At 57.1% G+C, this 17,222-nt stretch overlaps 2 protein-coding genes across 2 annotated transcripts; both read left to right on the top strand.

Moving 5' to 3' along the window:
- Nucleotides 1–613: 613 nt before the first annotated feature.
- On the top strand, nucleotides 614–10,331 carry SLC26A6 (solute carrier family 26 member 6). The gene is given in 22 exon segments (XM_033206462.1): nucleotides 614–770; nucleotides 2,477–2,635; nucleotides 2,726–2,865; nucleotides 3,032–3,142; nucleotides 3,718–3,869; nucleotides 4,063–4,227; nucleotides 4,306–4,458; nucleotides 4,795–4,877; nucleotides 4,961–5,108; nucleotides 5,385–5,498; nucleotides 5,583–5,660; nucleotides 5,939–5,969; nucleotides 5,972–6,033; nucleotides 6,117–6,223; nucleotides 6,385–6,454; nucleotides 7,378–7,470; nucleotides 7,551–7,658; nucleotides 8,059–8,151; nucleotides 9,018–9,197; nucleotides 9,388–9,442; nucleotides 9,704–9,840; nucleotides 10,055–10,331. Coding segments are annotated over 22 exon segments (2,277 nt in total). The 5' UTR covers nucleotides 614–747; the 3' UTR covers nucleotides 10,070–10,331.
- Nucleotides 10,332–15,737: 5,406 nt separating this feature from the next.
- TMEM89 (transmembrane protein 89) lies at nucleotides 15,738–17,015 on the top strand. Its single transcript, XM_033206410.1, has 2 exons — nucleotides 15,738–16,405; nucleotides 16,828–17,015. The coding sequence occupies exons 1-2, from the start codon at nucleotides 16,004–16,006 to the stop codon at nucleotides 17,011–17,013; spliced, it is 588 nt and encodes a 195-aa protein (XP_033062301.1). The 5' UTR covers nucleotides 15,738–16,003; the 3' UTR covers nucleotides 17,014–17,015.
- The last annotated feature ends 207 nt before the right edge of the window (nucleotides 17,016–17,222 follow it).

The following is a 17,222-nucleotide window of genomic DNA, read 5'->3' as shown; positions in this document are numbered from 1 at the left end:
TGAGGAACCGCTCTTGCAGTTCCCGCCTTGCCCACCAACAGCACCGACCCCCACCATTCTCCTCGGCGGCCCGCGCAGGAACCTTCTGGGAGCGATGTCCGGGCTATGCTTAGTGCAGCAGAGGGGATCCTCCAACCATTTCTGGCCTGGGTGGCCAGAGTTAAAGGGGAGGACTCGGGGATAGTGGGCTCCGGATCTCAAAGACATGCCTAGTCTCAGAAAGCCTGAGGGTGGCGCTCTCAGCTGGAGGCATGAGAAGCCCCACAGACCTGGATCCCCAACAAGTCAAGGCTGGGGTCCACCGGCCACACCCCTAGGCCTCCCGGCCAGTGGAGTTTCCCTTTCCCACTCCGTGAGTACCTTCCGCCGAGCCAGGACCTGGGATCAGCTCCAACCTACTCAAGGCCTCGGGGCGCGACTACGGCCAGCCCAGCGCGGGTGCTTAGTTCCAGTTCTGCAGTCCCATCCAGCTCGGGGAAGAGGGCCGGGCGAGCAGCGAGAGGCCTCATAGGCCGGGTCGCCAGGGTGGAAGCGGTTAAATCCTTCTTCTCCAGGCTCTCCCCGCCCGGCGCGCGCCACTTAGGTCCCGCCCCAGCGCGCTGATTGGCCCAAGCCTCCCCGTCCTGCCCCGGGATTAGCTCCCGGGAGCGCGCCGCCGGCCTCACTCGGTCCCGGCTACGCCTTCCGGAGCGTAGCGGCCTCTAGCCCGAGCAGCAGGAGCAGCCCGCTCCGGACAACGTGCGAGCCATGGGGCTGGCGGATGCGTCGGGGTGAGTTCAGAGCACAGCCCCGGTGGCCCCGCGCAAGCGCGTCGCTGGAGCAGGCCTTCTCCGCTTGCGACGCTTGGGTTTACCTCTGTCGATTTTATGCAGGCGGCTGCCCCTCTGCAGCAAGGGCTGGGGGCAGGAGCCGGCGCGGCCCCAGTCCCTTGGGCTGTGCGGAAAGCCGCTGGTGTGCCGCCCGAGGGCCATCCCGGGCCACAGGGAGGCAGCTGCGTGCGGAGGAGCCCGGCCAGGAGATGTGCCGGCCGGGGTACGTGGGGGCCGGGAGTCCTTGGCTGCGGCCCGTGGACTAGCTGCTTTCAGCTGGGTCCCGAGTCCACGCAGCTCCACTGACCCCGGAGTGAGCGCTCCAGCCTTTCTGGCCCCAGTTGCCCTCCTACAGGGAGAGGCCAATGATCAAGGCTCCGCCCTCCAGGCGCGAGTCCCACGTTGTGGGGGGAGGAAGCCCTTTAAGAAAACCTGAATGACTCACGTAGGAAGGGAGAGGGGGCTCTAAGATCTCCTTGAGATAGCGGTCCCAAGAGTTTCTGAGGATCTTCCTTGCACCCACTCCACACTCCCAACAGTACAGCCAGGTTAGAGGCCCTTCCCAGGTGAGTTCCTGTCCCTCAAATGGGATCCTCTCCCCAGGTCAGGGCTTTTCCTAGATCAGAACTTTCCTGACTGGTGAAAGCTTCCCCAACAGGCTAGAGTTTTCCCCCAGGTAAGATCCCTCTGTGAGATCTATTCCCAAGTGACAGCTTTTCCCCATTCCACGTGGGAGCCTCACCCCAGGTCAGAACTTCCCCTAAGAGAGAGTACCCCGGAAGTGAGAACCTTCTCCCTCTAGGTCTTCTCCTCCTATGTGGGATCTTTCTCTGACTTCAAGTAGGTGCCTCTGGGCAGAGAGAAGATTCCCCCTATGTCAGAACTTGCCTGGCTGGTAAAGATTCTCTGGTAGGTCAGAGATCCCTCTAGGTGAGATTGCCCTTGAAAGCTTCTATTCCCAGGTGAGCTCTTTCCCCCACTTCAAGTGGGTACTTCCCTTTCCAGGTGGGAACGTCTCTAGGTGAGAGATTCCCACTGGAAAGAGCTCCTTCTCAGGTGAGAGCCAATCCTTGGCTTCCCCAGACCAGGCCTGAGCAGTGTACAACCTGGACCCTGGGGCTGGAGGCCCAAGGGCAAGCTTGGCCCCAACACTTTCCTTCCCTTAGAGGGGAGGGTCTCATCTGAGGCTTGAGGCTTGGGAAAGGAGTTGCTTGAGGAGCTGGAGCCCTGGTCCCTGGTTTGCTGGACCCCTTCCCTGAGTGTGCTCTCAGCCAGCAGTGGGCTCCCGGGGCAGCTGGAGGAGGACCTGGGGACTGGACAGGGATTGCCTAGGGGAGAGGGATTGTGGTGGGAGGGAGCAGCCTGGGACATGGACTGTTAGAGCGTTCAGCACTGGGCAGCCACATCTCGGCTGGAGGTATAGATAGTGATCATCCTGCAGTCCCTACTTGGGGGACTTTGTCCTAGAAAGAGGCTTTCTCACCAGCCAAAGTTCAGGTCTGAGTTTGGGCATATGGCCCACAGATGCCAGCTGGGGGCTGGAATACTGTACCTTGATCTTAGGGCCCGGAAAAATCAGGTAGGTAACTCTCTGGTCCTAGGTGGAAGTGTAGGGGAGGTTGGGCCAGGGGTGCCCTCACTGTCTCTCTCTGGTCTTGCCACCCCAGACCGAGGGACACGCAGGCACTGCTGTCTGCAACACAAGCAGTGGAGCTGCGGAGGCGAGACTACCACATGGAACGGCCGCTGCTGAACCAGGAGCATTTGGAGGAGCTGGGGCGCTGGGGCTCAGCACCTAGGACCCGCCAGTGGCGGACCTGGTTGCAGTAAGGCCAAGATTGGGGCTTGGGGTTGCTGGCAGGGCCCAGGTAGCCCCTGTTCCTGACACTCACCTACCCCTCATATCATGTCCCCAGGTGCTCCCATGCTCGGGCCCGTGCCCTTCTGCTCCAACACCTCCCGGTTTTGGTCTGGTTACCCCGGTATCCTGTGCGTGACTGGCTCCTAGGTGACCTTTTATCTGGCATGAGTGTGGCCATCATGCAGCTTCCACAGGGTGAGCCGCCTTCAGTGCATTGGCCTGGAAACCCTGTGGTCTGTGATGCCCAAAACTGGGGCCATGACCTCTACCTTGGAACTATGGCACCTAACCCAGGGCTGGGATTCCCCTATCGTTTCAAGATCTGCTCTCCAGGCCCGCACTGCTACCATTCTACTCCTAGGCTTGGCCTACGCCCTCCTGGCTGGATTGCCCCCCGTGTTCGGCCTCTATAGCTCCTTCTACCCTGTCTTCGTCTACTTCCTGTTTGGCACTTCCCGGCACATCTCCGTGGGTAAGTGGAGGCAGGCCTAGCCTTCCAGGAGGATGCCCACATCCATCATGGAGGGCAGGGTGAGGGGGCGCTGAGCAGGGCAGGAGTGGCTGGGGAAGAGGGCAGCACTGGTGCTGCATCCCTGGGCTAGCCCATGAGTCATACCCAGGCAGGACTAAACCCCTGACTGTAGGACCACAGAGGCAGGGGACCTCATAGCCCTGGCTCCAGGAAGATGTGAGTGGGCGAGGCAGCCCAAGGGGCCTGGAACTTGGCAGAGGCCTGAGCAGCCTGAAGCAAGCCCTGACCTCTTCCCTACTCCACAGAGCCTCTGTGTCCCTGGACCAGTAGACACAGGTGGGACAGGGTAGATGAGGCAGGGCCAGCATTTCTAGCCACGCTTAAGGGCCCATGAGCTCAGGGTTCACTCCTGGCCTGGCCAAACCTGAACCACCAGCACTGTCCCTGTTCATGCAGCCATAATCTGAGGACATTTGTCCAGAACTGGAAGTCTCCTGGCCTGTCTCTTAGGACCAGGGCTCCAGCGCAGGACAGTGTCCTCTCCCCTTCAGACCTGCCCCATGCCGTCCTTACAGGGACCTTTGCTGTCATGTCTGTGATGGTGGGCAGTGTGACAGAATCCCTGGCCCCGCAGACCTTGAACGATTCCCCTATCAATGAGACAACCAGAGACGCTGACCCGGTGCAGGTGGCTTCCACACTCAGTGTCCTGGTCGGCCTCTTCCAGGTGTGAAACAGTCAGGAGTGTGTGTCCCCCACCACTTCTGCTCCTGCCACTGCCCCGTCTGCATTCCCCTGAGTGCTGACCATCGTCGTCCTCTTGCCATCCACTCATCCCATTCCCATCCCACTTGCCCTGTGCTCCTCATCAGCTACCCCAGGACCCCTGCCTGTTCTGACTGCCCCTGGCCACCCCACAGGTGGGGCTGGGCCTGATCCACTTCGGCTTCCTGGTCACCTACCTGTCAGAGCCTCTTGTCCGAGGCTATACCACAGCTGCAGCTGTGCAGGTCTTCGTCTCACAGCTCAAGTATGTGTTTGGTCTCCATCTGAGCAGCCACTCTGGGCCACTGTCCCTCATCTATGTGAGTGAGGGCGGGGGGAGGGAGGGGTAGGTGTGCCCCATGGCCTTGAGTGCTGGCTGTGACCTGGCCTCTCCTCAGACAGTGCTGGAGGTCTGCCGGAAGCTGCCCCAGAGCAAGGTTGGCACGGTGGTCACTGCAGCCGTGGCTGGGGTTGTGCTCGTGGTGGTGAAGCTGTTGAATGACAAGCTGCAGCGGCAGCTGCCCATGCCGATACCCGGGGAGCTGCTCATGGTTCGAGGGCCAGAAAGTGGGGGGCAGGGGAGAAGGGCAGGACAGTCTGGGTCTCTGCCACGTGGGCAGCCTCCTGTATTTGAAGGCCAGCTGGAGGGGGACTGGGAGGGTTCTTGGGTACTGTGGGGGGCACAGCAGAAAACCCGTGTTGGTTTCTTCCTGCCCCGACAGCCTCTCCCCATAGTCGAAATGGTGTTGCCCGTCTCTCACCCTATGTGACTTTTTCCCACCTCTGAAGAAGGTTTTGCCCAGTGTCTCCCTCCTCACCCCACAGTGGTTTACATGTCCCCCGACCATGATGCCAGCACCTGCCTCCCTGACTGTCCTCTCCCACAGCTCATCGGGGCCACAGGCATCTCCTATGGCATTGGTCTGAGGGACGGATCTGAGGTAGATGTCGTGGGCAACATCTCTGCAGGGTGAGCTCTGGCCTCCGTCAGGTCAGGGAGGGTTGGGCAGCCAGGCCAGGACCTTGCTTTGGCCTCACAGATGCCTCTCACAGGCTGGTGCCCCCAGTGGCCCCCAACACCCAGCTGTTCTCAAAGCTCGTGGGCAGCGCCTTCACCATCGCTGTGGTTGGGTTCGCCATTGCCATCTCGCTGGGGAAGATCTTCGCCCTGAGGCATGGCTACCGGGTGGACAGCAACCAGGTCTGGGTGATGCAGGATGTGTAGGAGGCATCCAAGTATATGGAGGCGCCAGCAACGGGTGGGGGAGGAACAGGTGGGACATGGGGAGACAGCAGATGTGTTGAGGCCACGTAGGGGAGTGAGGATGGGAGAGTAGGACGTGTGGGACAGCATCCAGTCTCTGGGGGCCGCTTGGTGGGGATGGAGATTGAGGATACACAGGCCTAGACACAGTGGGACAGTGACAGAAGTGGGACTTCTAGGAAGTCTCCTCACACCCACACTGCCCCCCGTCAGGAGCTGGTGGCCCTGGGCCTCAGTAACCTCATTGGAGGCATCTTCCAGTGCTTCCCCGTGAGTTGCTCTATGTCTCGAAGCCTGGTACAGGAGAGCACCGGGGGCAACTCGCAGGTAGGCTTTGGGTGTGGGCATGGGTGTGGACATGCCTTGCCTGGGGAAGGGGGTCTCGCCCCTGCTCATCCCCTCCCCCAACAGGTTGCTGGAGCCATCTCTTCCCTTTTCATCCTCCTCATCATTGTCAAACTTGGGGAACTCTTTCGTGACCTGCCCAAGGTGAGCCCCCACCCAGCCAGGCTTCAGGTCTTGGCCAGGCCAGGACTCAGATCAGCCAGTCTAGGTTCAGGTAAGGGGTGGGGACACAAGGTTAGGTCCTGTTTTTCAAGGCTGAGATCTTCAAGGTGAGATTTGGAGACAAGGGTCAGGGGCTGGGTGGGGGTTTGTGTCTGGGGTTCTGCCTGAGTGCTTGGGCTTAATCTGGCCATGCCTCGATGGGGAGGGTTGACAGCATCGGGTGCCCTCAATGGCCCCTGGTGGCACTGTTCCCACCCCAGGCGGTCCTGGCGGCCATCATCATTGTGAACCTGAAGGCATGCTGCGGCAGCTCAGCGACGTGTGTTCCCTCTGGAAAGCCAATCGGGCAGATCTGGTGAGTGCCCTGGGAGCCCGGGGCAGGGACTGGGCAGCCCCATGGCTCCTTACCACCCTCCGACTGCTGCCCGCTGTTCTCAGCTCATCTGGCTGGTGACCTTCGCGGCCACCATCCTGCTGAACATGGACCTTGGCCTGATGGTTGCGGTCGTCTTCTCCCTGCTGCTTGTGGTGGTCCGGACACAGATGTGAGTCCCCCATGTTGGTCCCCTCATTCCAGCTAGTGAGGGAGTGCCACAGGGCTCCCCGTAGCTTTCCCCACATCTCTGGGGGACTTCAGGCTCCTTTGGACCCCTCTGTTATCCCCTTTTTCTGCCCCCTCTTCTTGCATTCTTTCTCTCCTCCACAGGCCCCACTACTCTATCCTGGGGCAGGTGCCAGACACGGATATTTACAGAGATGTGACAGAGTACTCAGAGGTGAGTGGCAGGGGCTGAGCGGGACGACGTGGATGGGGAGACGGAGGAAGAATGAGACTTTGTGGATTCGTTCCACACTTGGCCAGGGCACTGGGGGCTGAGGACACTTTGGTTTGGTCTTTGGGATTTCAAGGGAGGAGTTTGGGTCTACGACCCCCTCTAGAGGTATGAAGGCACAGAGGGAGAGTGGACAGAGGTGGGTCTGGGGCTGGAGAGGGGTCTGTCATGGAGTCAATAGCACAAGCTCCACCTGCAGAGCAGCCCTGGGTCAGAGAGCCAGAGTGGCAGCTCTCTGGGGCACCAGGATGGAAGGGAGGCATTTCCTGATCTGATCAGAGGGGTTACTAAGTCCTCAGTCATCCATTTATCTCCTGAGAGGTCTTGGGCCAAGTGCTAGGAACATAGGTGGGGGGCTCTGGAATAAAACAAGGCTGTTCCCTGCAACATGAGTGCAGTGCGATTAGGCAGTGTGGGGAGGAACTAAGGGGTCTGAGACATGGGAGAGAATGGGGGGGCAGCCCAGCCCTTACCATGCAGGCCTGGAGCCCAGCAGAGACCTAGGCTGTGACCTGAATGGGGTGGGAGGTGGGGAGGGTCTGGTTTGTGTGACAGCCTAGGAGGACCTCTGGGTGCAGAAAACAGATCACAAGGCAGGGGTTGGAAACCCAAGAGAAAGGTTAAGAGCCTGTGAAGGCTGCCTGGGTGGGGGCAGGAGAGGTGGGGAGGGAGAGGCATGGTGCAAGAATGGGGATGACACCACCGGGCTTGTGGCCCAAGCCCCTGGGAGGGCCTGGACTGCAGCCTGGGGAGCAGAGGGCTGGGCGGTGGCAGGCACTGGGCACACTAGGGAAGGAAAGGCAGGAGAACAGGATGCAGCCCAGAGAGAGGAGATTCAGCCACCACCAGTTCTGCCTCATCCCCAGGCCAAGGAAGTCCCGGGGGTGAAGGTCTTCCGCTCCTCGGCCACCGTGTACTTTGCCAACGCTGACTTCTACAGTGATGCGCTGAAGCAGAGGGTGAGGTGGAATCCCCAGGATGGGTGTCAGGCCCCAGCTCCCCGAGAGCTCACCAACCCTTCTCTGACGTTTGCCTCCAGTGCGGTGTGGATGTCGACTTCCTCATCTCCCAGAAGAAGAAACTGCTCAAGAAGCGGGAGCAGCTGAAGCTGAAGCAACTGCAGAAAGAGGAGAAGCTTCAGAAACAGGCAGGGTCCCTTTTGTCTGGTGACCCCCATCTGCTGCCCCCTGCTCCCTGCCCCAGCCTTTCTCCTGGCCTCCCGACTCCTCCCTCATCCTCACTCCTCATCCCTTCCCCTTTCTCTCTCATGCTCTCAGGGGCCCTGCCTCACTACCCTAGCAGGTCCAGGCTCTAGGTCGAATTTTGTTTCTCTCCCATCATCTGAACCAGTGACAGTGTGAACCGTCACAGTCCTCTTCCCTTTCATGGCTGTTCCAGGAGCTTCAGCTTGGTTGCTGCAGGTCCCACAGCTTCTGGTCCTGGCCCACCTACCTGACCAACACCAGGGGGCATCACCAGGCCTACATGACATGGCGGTCATGGCAGCCAGGACAGCTGTTTCCCATTCCCTGTCTTCTCTGGTATAGGCTGCCTCCTCCAAGGGCGCTTCAGTTTCCATTAATGTCAACACCAGCCTTGAAGACATGAGGAGCAACAACGTTGAGGACTGCAAGGTGATGGTGAGGCTGGAGGTGGGAGAGGAGGGGACAGCTGTGAGCTGCAGAGATGCAGGATCCACATGTCTCATGAGGAGTGCCATGGACCCAGCAGCTGTGGGCCAATGGCAGGAGGAGTTGGGGCTGGATCAGATATTCTGCAGGGAAATTCATGATATGCCACAGAATCTAGGCTTAGATTCTCAGGCCTAGATGAAGACCTTGAATTTGTAGATGCCACAAGACTCCCCCCTGAGTCTGCTTATGGGTAGAGGAAGGGATTGGGTGTATGGGAGAAAATCAAGGGGTCAAAGGCAGGCGTGGTGGTGCATACCTGCAGTCCCAGCTCTTTGGGATGCTAAGGCGGGAAAATCATTTGAGCCCAGGAGCTCAGGGCTGCAGTGCGCTCTAATGGTGCCTGTGAATAACCACTACATTCAGCCTGGACAATGAAGCAAGACCTCATCTCTAAAAAAATATATAGGGGTCAAAGAGGATGCCAAACTTAGAGACTCAGACAGGGCAGGGTGCTGAGGTGTCTGCGTGTGTTTCATGTGGATGCCTGTGTCTATTCTGGCCTGCTCCTGGGCCCCTCCCCAGTCAGCCCTGGCTGATGAGAATGGGATAGGGTCTCCCAGCACCGTCCTTTCTCATGTCCCTGTGCAGCCTCGGCCCAGGAGGTAGCAGAGCATGTCTGGGTGTGCCCTCCTGAGTGTCCCCATACATCTGTCCTTCCTATCTTTGCATACCTATGTGACTCCCCCGTGTTTGTGTCCTTACATGTCCCATGCATGCTCCCCATCTGACCTTGCGTGTTCCCACGTCTGTGTGTGGCCAGTCCTGCCTTCACCCTCTCATGGGTGGCCCTGGCAGCATGTCTGGCTCCCCAGCAGGTGGGCCCAGGAGATAAGATGGAAGATGCAACAGCCAATGGTCAAGAAGACTCCAAGGCCCCAGATGGGTCCACACTGAAGGCCCTGGGCCTGCCTCAGCCAGACTTCCACAGCCTCATCCTGGACCTGGGTGCCCTCTCCTTCGTGGACACTGTGTGCCTCAAGAGCCTGAAGAATGTAAGGACGGGGGCAGGCCAAGGCCCCTTGAGCTTCCCCACTGACCCTGTAATTTGCCCTGAGAGCACTCTGAGACTCTGACTCCCCAAACCCTCAAAGCTCCCCATCTAAACTCCCTCCCCAAGCCTGCCCGAGCCCCCCTCTACGTCCCTGAGCCTCCCTCTGAGGCTGGCCCCCTTTTCCGCTACAGATTTTCCACGACTTCCGGGAGATCGAGGTAGAGGTGTACATGGCGGCCTGCCACAGTGAGTAGGGTGGGAACAGCAGGAGGGACCCGGGAAGAGGGTAGGATGCTTTTGGCCAAGGGTGTTTCCAAGTAGCACAAGGAAAAAGTCTTTCTCTGGAACTGGAGGTCAGAGGTGTCCTGGGAGACAGGAGTCCAGGGTTACAAGTGATGTGGATTCAGCTGGAGCCTCAGGTGGTGAGGTCGGGGCATTCTGTTTTCTCCTGGGAGTTGAGTTCCTGGAGGTTCTGAGAGTCAGGGGAGGCCTACTTCTTGCCCACAGGCCCTGTGGTCAGCCAGCTTGAGGCCGGGCACTTCTTCGATGCATCCATCACCAAGAAGCATCTCTTTGCTTCTGTCCATGATGCTGTCACCTTTGCCCTCCAACACCCGAGGCCTGTCCCCGACAGCCCTGTTTCGGTGAGCCTACCTCTGGCCCGCTGAGCTCTTTTTTGTTAATCTATTGCTTCTCCCCACCCTGGGTCCAGCTCCAGGGAGTCTTTCCTGGTGGCCATGGCTCTGTCCCCAGTGGGCCCAGTGCTTTCCCCGCTGTCTTTGGATAAAGCTGTTCCTAGGGGTGGGGGTTGGTCTGTGTCCTTTGGAAACTGGAGCCTCCCCTCCTCTGCCCGCTCAGGTCACCAGACTCTGAACGTGCTGCATCCTGCCCGAGACTGCACCTCTGGAGGTTGTGACAGGGCACCCTTGAGAAGCCCCTCAACCCTGGGCCGCCTCCAGGTGCTACCCAGGAGTCCCCTCCATGTACACACACACAACTCAGGGAAGGAGGTCCTGGGACTCCAAGTTCAGTGCTCCAGGTCTGGGACAGGGCCTGCAGTCAGGCTGGCAGTGGCTGGGTACGGGGAGGGAACTGGTGCATATTTAGACTCAGGAATAAAGATTTGTCTGCTCAACTCCAGGCTCTGCTGTGGCTTGGTGGGGCCCCGGTGGTGGGTGGTCCACAGCTGTGGCTGCTGACCCTTCCTGTGCCCTGAAGGTGAGATGGGGTAGAAGGTGTAGGAAAGACGCGGGAGGTCAGGGTACACAGTCGGGGAGTTGTGGAGGCATCCCCTGTTTAGGTCTCTCCCCAGCCATGCATAGCCCTCACTCCCTGTCTCCTCAGCTGTGAAATAGTTGGAACCAGAGCTGCTTCTCAGGAATAATTCACTCTCGGGAATATCCGATAAGGCACAGGGCAGTGTGGATGCCAACGGGCAGTCCCTGGAGGATACAGAGTGAACACCTAAGAGCAGCTGTTTCCCCACACTGCTACTCTATGCTTAAGAATAAGCATGACCGGGCTGGGCACGGTGGTTCACACCTGTAATCCCAGCACTTTGGGAGGCAGAGGTGGGTGGATCACTTGACGTCAGGCGTTCGAGAACATCCAGGCCAACATGGTGAAACCCCGCCTCTACTAAAAATACAAAAGTTAGTCGGGCGTGGTGGTGCATACCTGTAATCCCAGCTACTCAGGAAGCTGAGGCATGAGAATCACTTGAACTTGGGAGGCAGAGGTTGCAGCGAGCAGAGATCATGCCACTGCATGGGTGACAGATAGATCACCTGGGCTTGGTAGAACACTGTCAGCCAAGGAGTGTGTGTTGATTTCTGCTATTAAATGCCGACATCTGGGCATGTGACCCAGCAGGCAGTGGGGCGTTGGGCCAGCTGACACAGTGATGGCAGGGGAGGGGCCAGGTCCTAGGATCTGTTTGGTCCTCAGTGTACTACTGTTCATTTGTAGAGCGTGAGTGGTCACAGTTCTTGTTTCATGGGTTGCTTAGTGAATATTAAATGAGTAGATGCCGAGCCTATAATCCCAGCACTTTGGGAGGCCCGAGGCAGGTGAAACTCCATCTCTACTAAAAATACAAAAATGAGCTGGGCATGGTGCCAGGTGCCTGTAATCCCAGCTACTGGGAAGGCTGAGGTGGGAGGATCAATTGGACCCAAAAGGTGGAGGTTGCAGTGAGTTGAAATCGTGCTGGAGGGAGCTGCACTCCAGCTTGTGTGACAGAGCAAGACCCTGTCTCAAAAATAAATAAATGAGGAAATGCCGGGAAATGCTTAGAACAATGCTGGGCTCAGGTCCTCTGCTCCAAACACGTGAGCGCTGCTGTTCATCAGGTCTGAGCAGGTGCCAGGCCCTCTGCTGGGGTCTGGGCACCATCCTGAGCATGGTCAGAGGCCACCCTGCCCTTTAAATCACAGAGACACCCTTGCCTGGCTCTGTTTTATCATGGCCTGTGTTGGTGCCTGGTACCATCATCCCCACCACCCCCATTCATGGCCTAGAAGCTCAGCCCCAGGAAATAAGAGCTTTTATTTATTCTGTCACACCACATCCTAGCATCACAAATGGTGCCTGGCAGCTGCTCTGTAAATATTGTTTGAATGAAGCTTATATGTTGGAGAGGGCAGTAGATCTCAAACAGGAAATTTCAGGTAGTTAGAAATGCTTTGAAGAAAATAAAGCAGGGTCACGTGATAGAGGTCATATGTTACCCAAGATGCTCATGGGAGGGGGACTCAGCAGGTGACCCTGGAACTGAAACTTCAGCCATAAGAAGGTGACTTTCTAGGCGTGGGGAGCTGTGGTCCTGACACTGGGAGCAGTGGGGGTATTGAGGGAGGCAAGGGCAGCATGAGCTGAGGTGAGAGGGTGAGGGGACCTCACAGTCCAGGGGGAGCCTTCGGGCTTTGTTCTGACAGTGGGGGAGCTGCCTGTGGATTTGGATCCCACATCTTCGAGCACTCACTCAACTGTGATGTGGACTGTGGGGCTGAGGCTGGGTGTGGGGGACCTGCGAGTTTGGTCAGCCTACAGAGGTGATGCCCCTGGTGGAAAGCAAAAGGTTTTAGGTGCCATGTCGATTTTTTTTTTTTTTTTTTTTTTTAAATCGGCTCTTGCTCTGTCCCCCGGACTGGAGTGCAGTGCTGTGATCACCACTCTCTACAGCATTGACCTCCTGGGTTCAAGCGATCTTCCTGCCTCAGCCTCCTAAGTAGCTGGGACTACAGGCACACGCCACCACACCCAGCTAGTTTCCCCCCTCCCCCCAAAAAAGATGGAGTCTTACTGTGTCGCCCAGGCCAGAGTGCAATGGTACGATCTTGGCTCACTGCAACCTCCACCTCCCGGGTTCAAGTGATTCTCCTATCTCAGCCTTCTGAGTAGCTGGGATTACAGGCATCCACCATCATGCCCAGCTCATTTTTGTAGAGACGAAGTTTCACCATGTTGGCCAGGCTGGTCTTGAACTCTTGACCTCAAGTGATCCTCCTGCCTCAGCCTCCCAAAGTGTTGGGATTACAGGCGTGAGCCACCGCACCCAGCCCCAGCTAGTTTTTGTTTGTTTGCTTGTTTTTTGAGACGGAGTCTCGCTCTGTCGCCCAGGCCAGAGTGCAGTGGCATGATCTTGGCTCACTGCAACCTCCGCCTCCCGGGTTTAAGCAATTCTCCTACCTCAGCCTCCCGAGTAGCTGGGACTACAGGGGTGTGCCAGCATGTCCAGCTAATTTTTTTTTTTTTTTTTTTTTTTTTTTTTTTTTTTGAGACGGAGTCTCGCTCTGCCGCCCAGGCTGGAGTGCAGTGGCGGGTCTCAGCTCACTGCAAGCTCCGCCTCCTGGGTTTACGCCATTCTCCTGCCTCAGCCTCCCAAGCAGCTGGGACTACAGGCGCCCGCCATGTCGCCCGGCTAGTTTTTTGTATTTTTTAGTAGAGACGGGGTTTCACCATGTTAGCCAGGATGGTCTCGATCTCCTGACCTCGTGATCCGCCCGTCTCGGCCTCCCAAAGTGCTGGGATTACAGGCTTGAGCCACCGCGCCCGGCCAAGACAGGGTTTCACCATTTAGCCAGGATGGTCTCGATCTCCCGACATCGTGATCCGCCCGCCTCGGCCTCCTGAAGTGCTGGGATTACAGGCTTGAGCCACTGCACCCGGCCTTTTATTTATTTATTTTTTTTGAGATAGAGTTTTGCTATTGTTGCCCAGGCTGGAGTGCAATGGCACGATCTCGGCTCACTGCAACCTCCACCTTCCAGGTTCAAGTGATTCCCCTGCCTCAACCTCCTGAGTAACTGGAATTACAGGCATGTACCACCACGCCTGGCTATTTTAGTAGAGGCAGGGTTTCTCCATGTTGGTCAGTCTGGTCTCAAGCTCCCGACCTCAGGTGATCCGGCTGCCTTGGCCTCCCAAAGTGCTGGGATTACAGGCCTGAGCCATGGCGCCCGGCCTAGTTTTTTAAAAAAAGTTTGTAAGGTCGGGTGTGGTGGCTCACACCTGTAATCCCAGCACTTTGGAAGGCCAAAGTGGGTGGATCACCTGAGGTCAGGAGTTACAGACCAGCCTGGCCAACATGGTGAAACCCTCTCTCTACTAAAAATACAAAAATTGGGGCTGGGTTCAGTGGCTCAAGCCTGTAATCCCAGCGCTTTAGAAGGCCAAGGTGGGTGGATCATGAGGTCAGGAGATTGAGACCATCCTAGCTAACACGGTGAAACCCCACCTTTACTAAAAATGCAAAAAATTAGCCAGGTGTGGTGGTGCACGCCTGTAATCCTAGCTACTCGGGAGGCTGAGGCAGGAGAATCATTTGAACCAGGGAGGCGGAGGTTTTGGTGAGCTGAGATTGCGCCACTGCACTCCAGCCTGGGTGAGAGGGCAAGAGTCTGTCCCAAAAAAAAAAAAAAATCGTAGATGGGTTGTTACTGTGTTTCCTAGACTGGGCTCAAATTCCTGGGCTCAAGAGATCCTCAGCCTCAGCCTCCCAAAGTGTGATTACAGGTGTGAGCCACTGCAGGTGTTTGGATTTTAGGGATTGGCTGATAGGTGAGGAGAAGGCCAGGGTGAAAGTATTACTGAGCAAAACGACTCACTGCTTGAAATGCTAGAAACCAGTACTGTGACACTGGGTTTTGGGCTGAAGCAATCCTCCCGCCTCAGCCTCCCAAGTAGCTGGGACTACAGGTGCATACCACCATGTTGGACTAATTTCTTTTTTAAAAAATATAGTGACGGGGTCTCACTATGTTGCCCACCATGGTCTCACTCCTGGGCTGAAAAGATCCTTCCACCTCAGCTTCCCAAAGTACTGAGATTACAGTTGTGGGCCGGACACCAGATTCGGGTTCAAGTGATTTTCCTACCTCAGACTTCCCAGCGGCTGGGATTATAGCAGTGGCGTGATCTTGGCTCACTGCAACCTCTGCCTCCCGGGTTTAAGCAATTCTTGTGCCTCAGCCTCCTGAGTAGCTGGGATTACATGCGCCCGCCACCACACCCGGCTAATTTTTGTATTTTTAGTAGAGACAGGGTTTCACCATGTTGTCCAGGCTGGTCTCGAACTCCTGACCTCAACTGATCCACCCACTTCCGCCTCCCAAAGTGCTGGAATTACAGGCATGAGCCACCGTGCCCTGCCAAGAAAAGCTTTTTATTGCAAGTCAACTAGCAAGGAAGCAAGAGTCCAGCTTCAGTGTGTCTCCCTGTGCTGGCTTTAAGGCAGTAATTTTATTAGAAAAGTTTAGGGGATAGATACTGGGATTAGTAGGTGGGTGATTGGTAGAAGGAAGCAGGAGGTCAGGCATGTGCAATTAACTCTTCATGCCTCCTCATGGGTCTCCTGTGCAAATTCTGGAGGATTTCTATGAAACATGGTGGAAATTCAGGCTGTGATGTCAGCAAGCTCTTTCTGTGCATACTCCAGTTGGGAATATTGGGTCCATCTGATTTCAGACAGTTTTGTTATCTTATAAGCAGAGGGAATTTCAGCGTTTCAGCAAGTTGTTTCTTTCCTTATCTACCATCCTGTAAACTCAAGGATTTCTAGGGGCCAGGCATGGTGGCTCACAGCTGTAATCCCAGCACTTTGGGAGGCTGAAGTGGCAGGATCACTTGAGGCCAAGAGTTTGAAACCAGCCTGGGCAACATAGTAAGACCCCTATCTCTACAAGATAAATGTTAAAAATAAGTAAATAAATAAATTAGCCAGGCATGGTGGTGCACACCTGTAGTTTCAGCTACTCAGGAGGCTGAGGCAGAAGGATCACTTGAGCCCAGGAGGTCAAGACTGCAGTGGGTTGTCTCTTAAAAAAAAAAAAAATTTCTGTTAGTTACTAGTTTCTTTAACTGTTCGGGGCTTAGTTTCTTTTTTTATCTTTCTTGAGACAAAATCTCACTCTGTCGCCCAGGCTGGAGTGTAGTGGTGCAATCACAGCTCATTGCAGCCTCGACCTCCCAGGCTCAGGTGATCCTCCCACTTCAGCCTCCACTATACCCAGCTAATTATTTGTATTTTTTATGGAGAGGGGGTTTCGCCATGATGCCCAGGCTAGTCTCAAACTTCTGGGCTCAAGCCATCCACCTGCCTCAAGCTCCCAAAGTGCTGGGATTCCAGGTGTGTGCCACTACACCCAGCCTAGGGCCCAGCTTCAAAAGGAGGTGCTCCCTCAGTTTGGGGCCAGCCAGGCCCACTGGGAGAATAGGACCCAGAACCCAGGTCTGCCATTCTCCTCAAGCCCTGGACTCCAGCCCCCCACCACAGCCAGTTTCTGGCCAGGCTGCTCATGAAAGGCCATGGGTCTCGCTGGAACCTGCTGCCTCAGAGCCAGGCCTGTTCATGGGGGAGGGGCGTTTGCCCGTCGCCAGGCGCCCAGGTTCCGGCCCCTGGCACTAGCGGCGGCCATGCTGCACATGCTGGCCTCGCTGCCCTTGCTGCTCCTGCTGGCGATGCCTGCTCCAACCCACGCCTGGTTGCGACCCCTCTGGTACCACGTGGGGCTGGACTTGCAGCCCTGGGGGTGTCAGCCAAAGAGCGTGGAGGGCTGTAGGGGTGGCCTGAGCTGTCTTGGTTACTGGCTGGGCCCTGGAGCAAGCCGCATCTACCCCGTGGCTGGGGTCATGATCACCATCACGATGCTGATGATCTGCCGCAAGATACTGCAGGGGCGGCGGTGCTCACAGGCCACCAAGGGTGAGGTGAGTGCAGCTCTTTCTCCCCCACAGCCCCTGCCTCCATGTACGCCCCGTGAGCCCATCTTCCACCCAACCCTGTCCCATGGGTCCACACTGGCCTGTGGGCCTCCCACACTCCCACTCCCAGCTCACAGCCCATTGTCCCTGTGTCCACACACCTTCGTGGAACCCATGTCCACCACCCACAGCCAGCACCCTGCCCCCAGCTCTCTCCTTTAGAACTCTTGCTCTCATCCAGCCCCTGAGGGCCCCGTGACCACTGTAGCCCACAACAGACCCTCGGTGATTCTGTCACCCTGAGTCTCCCATCCCATCTGGGCACTGCCCCACACCCTACTCCCTGCTCCCCAGCTTCATCACTGCCCCTCATCGCACCTCCCTCTCTGCCCTCCATTCTCACTCCTGCCTCTTGGTCCTGTTCTCAGTATCCGCAGGTGACCACTGAGCCCTGCGGACCCTGGAAACGGCGGGCCCCAATCTCAGACCACACCCTGCTCCGCGGGGTCCTGCACATGCTGGATACCCTCCTGGTCCACATCGAAGGCCACCTACATCATCTAGCCACCCAGCGGCAAATCCAAATAAAGGGGACTTCCGCCCAGAGTGGGTGACCAAACATGTGCCTCTGTCTGCCTGACAGCCTGGGGTCCAGGGCCAGGTCTGCTCTCTCCAGGCCTGTCTGGACCCTGTGTCCCTTTTCTACTTTTAGAGCCAGCTGACTTGGTGTCTAGGACGGGCGGGCAGATGGGGCACAGGCTGGCTCACACTGCTCCATTGCCCCACCAACTGACTTTTCCTCCCTAAGGATCCCTCCTGGAGA

Source organism: Trachypithecus francoisi, unplaced genomic scaffold (genome assembly GCF_009764315.1).
Source record: "Trachypithecus francoisi isolate TF-2019V2 unplaced genomic scaffold, Tfra_2.0 Lachesis_group0, whole genome shotgun sequence".
NCBI lineage: Eukaryota > Metazoa > Chordata > Mammalia > Primates > Cercopithecidae > Trachypithecus > Trachypithecus francoisi.
This window is presented reverse-complemented; position numbering and strand designations above follow the sequence as displayed.

Bases quoted from the DNA above. Each gene is read 5' to 3' on its own strand.
- TMEM89 (XM_033206410.1), top strand. From the start codon at position 16,004: ATGGGTCTCGCTGGAACCTGCTGCCTCAGAGCCAGGCCTGTTCATGGG. The intron at 16,406-16,827 runs GTGAGTGCAGCT...TCCTGTTCTCAG, and splicing joins CACAGGCCACCAAGGGTGAG to TATCCGCAGGTGACCACTGA.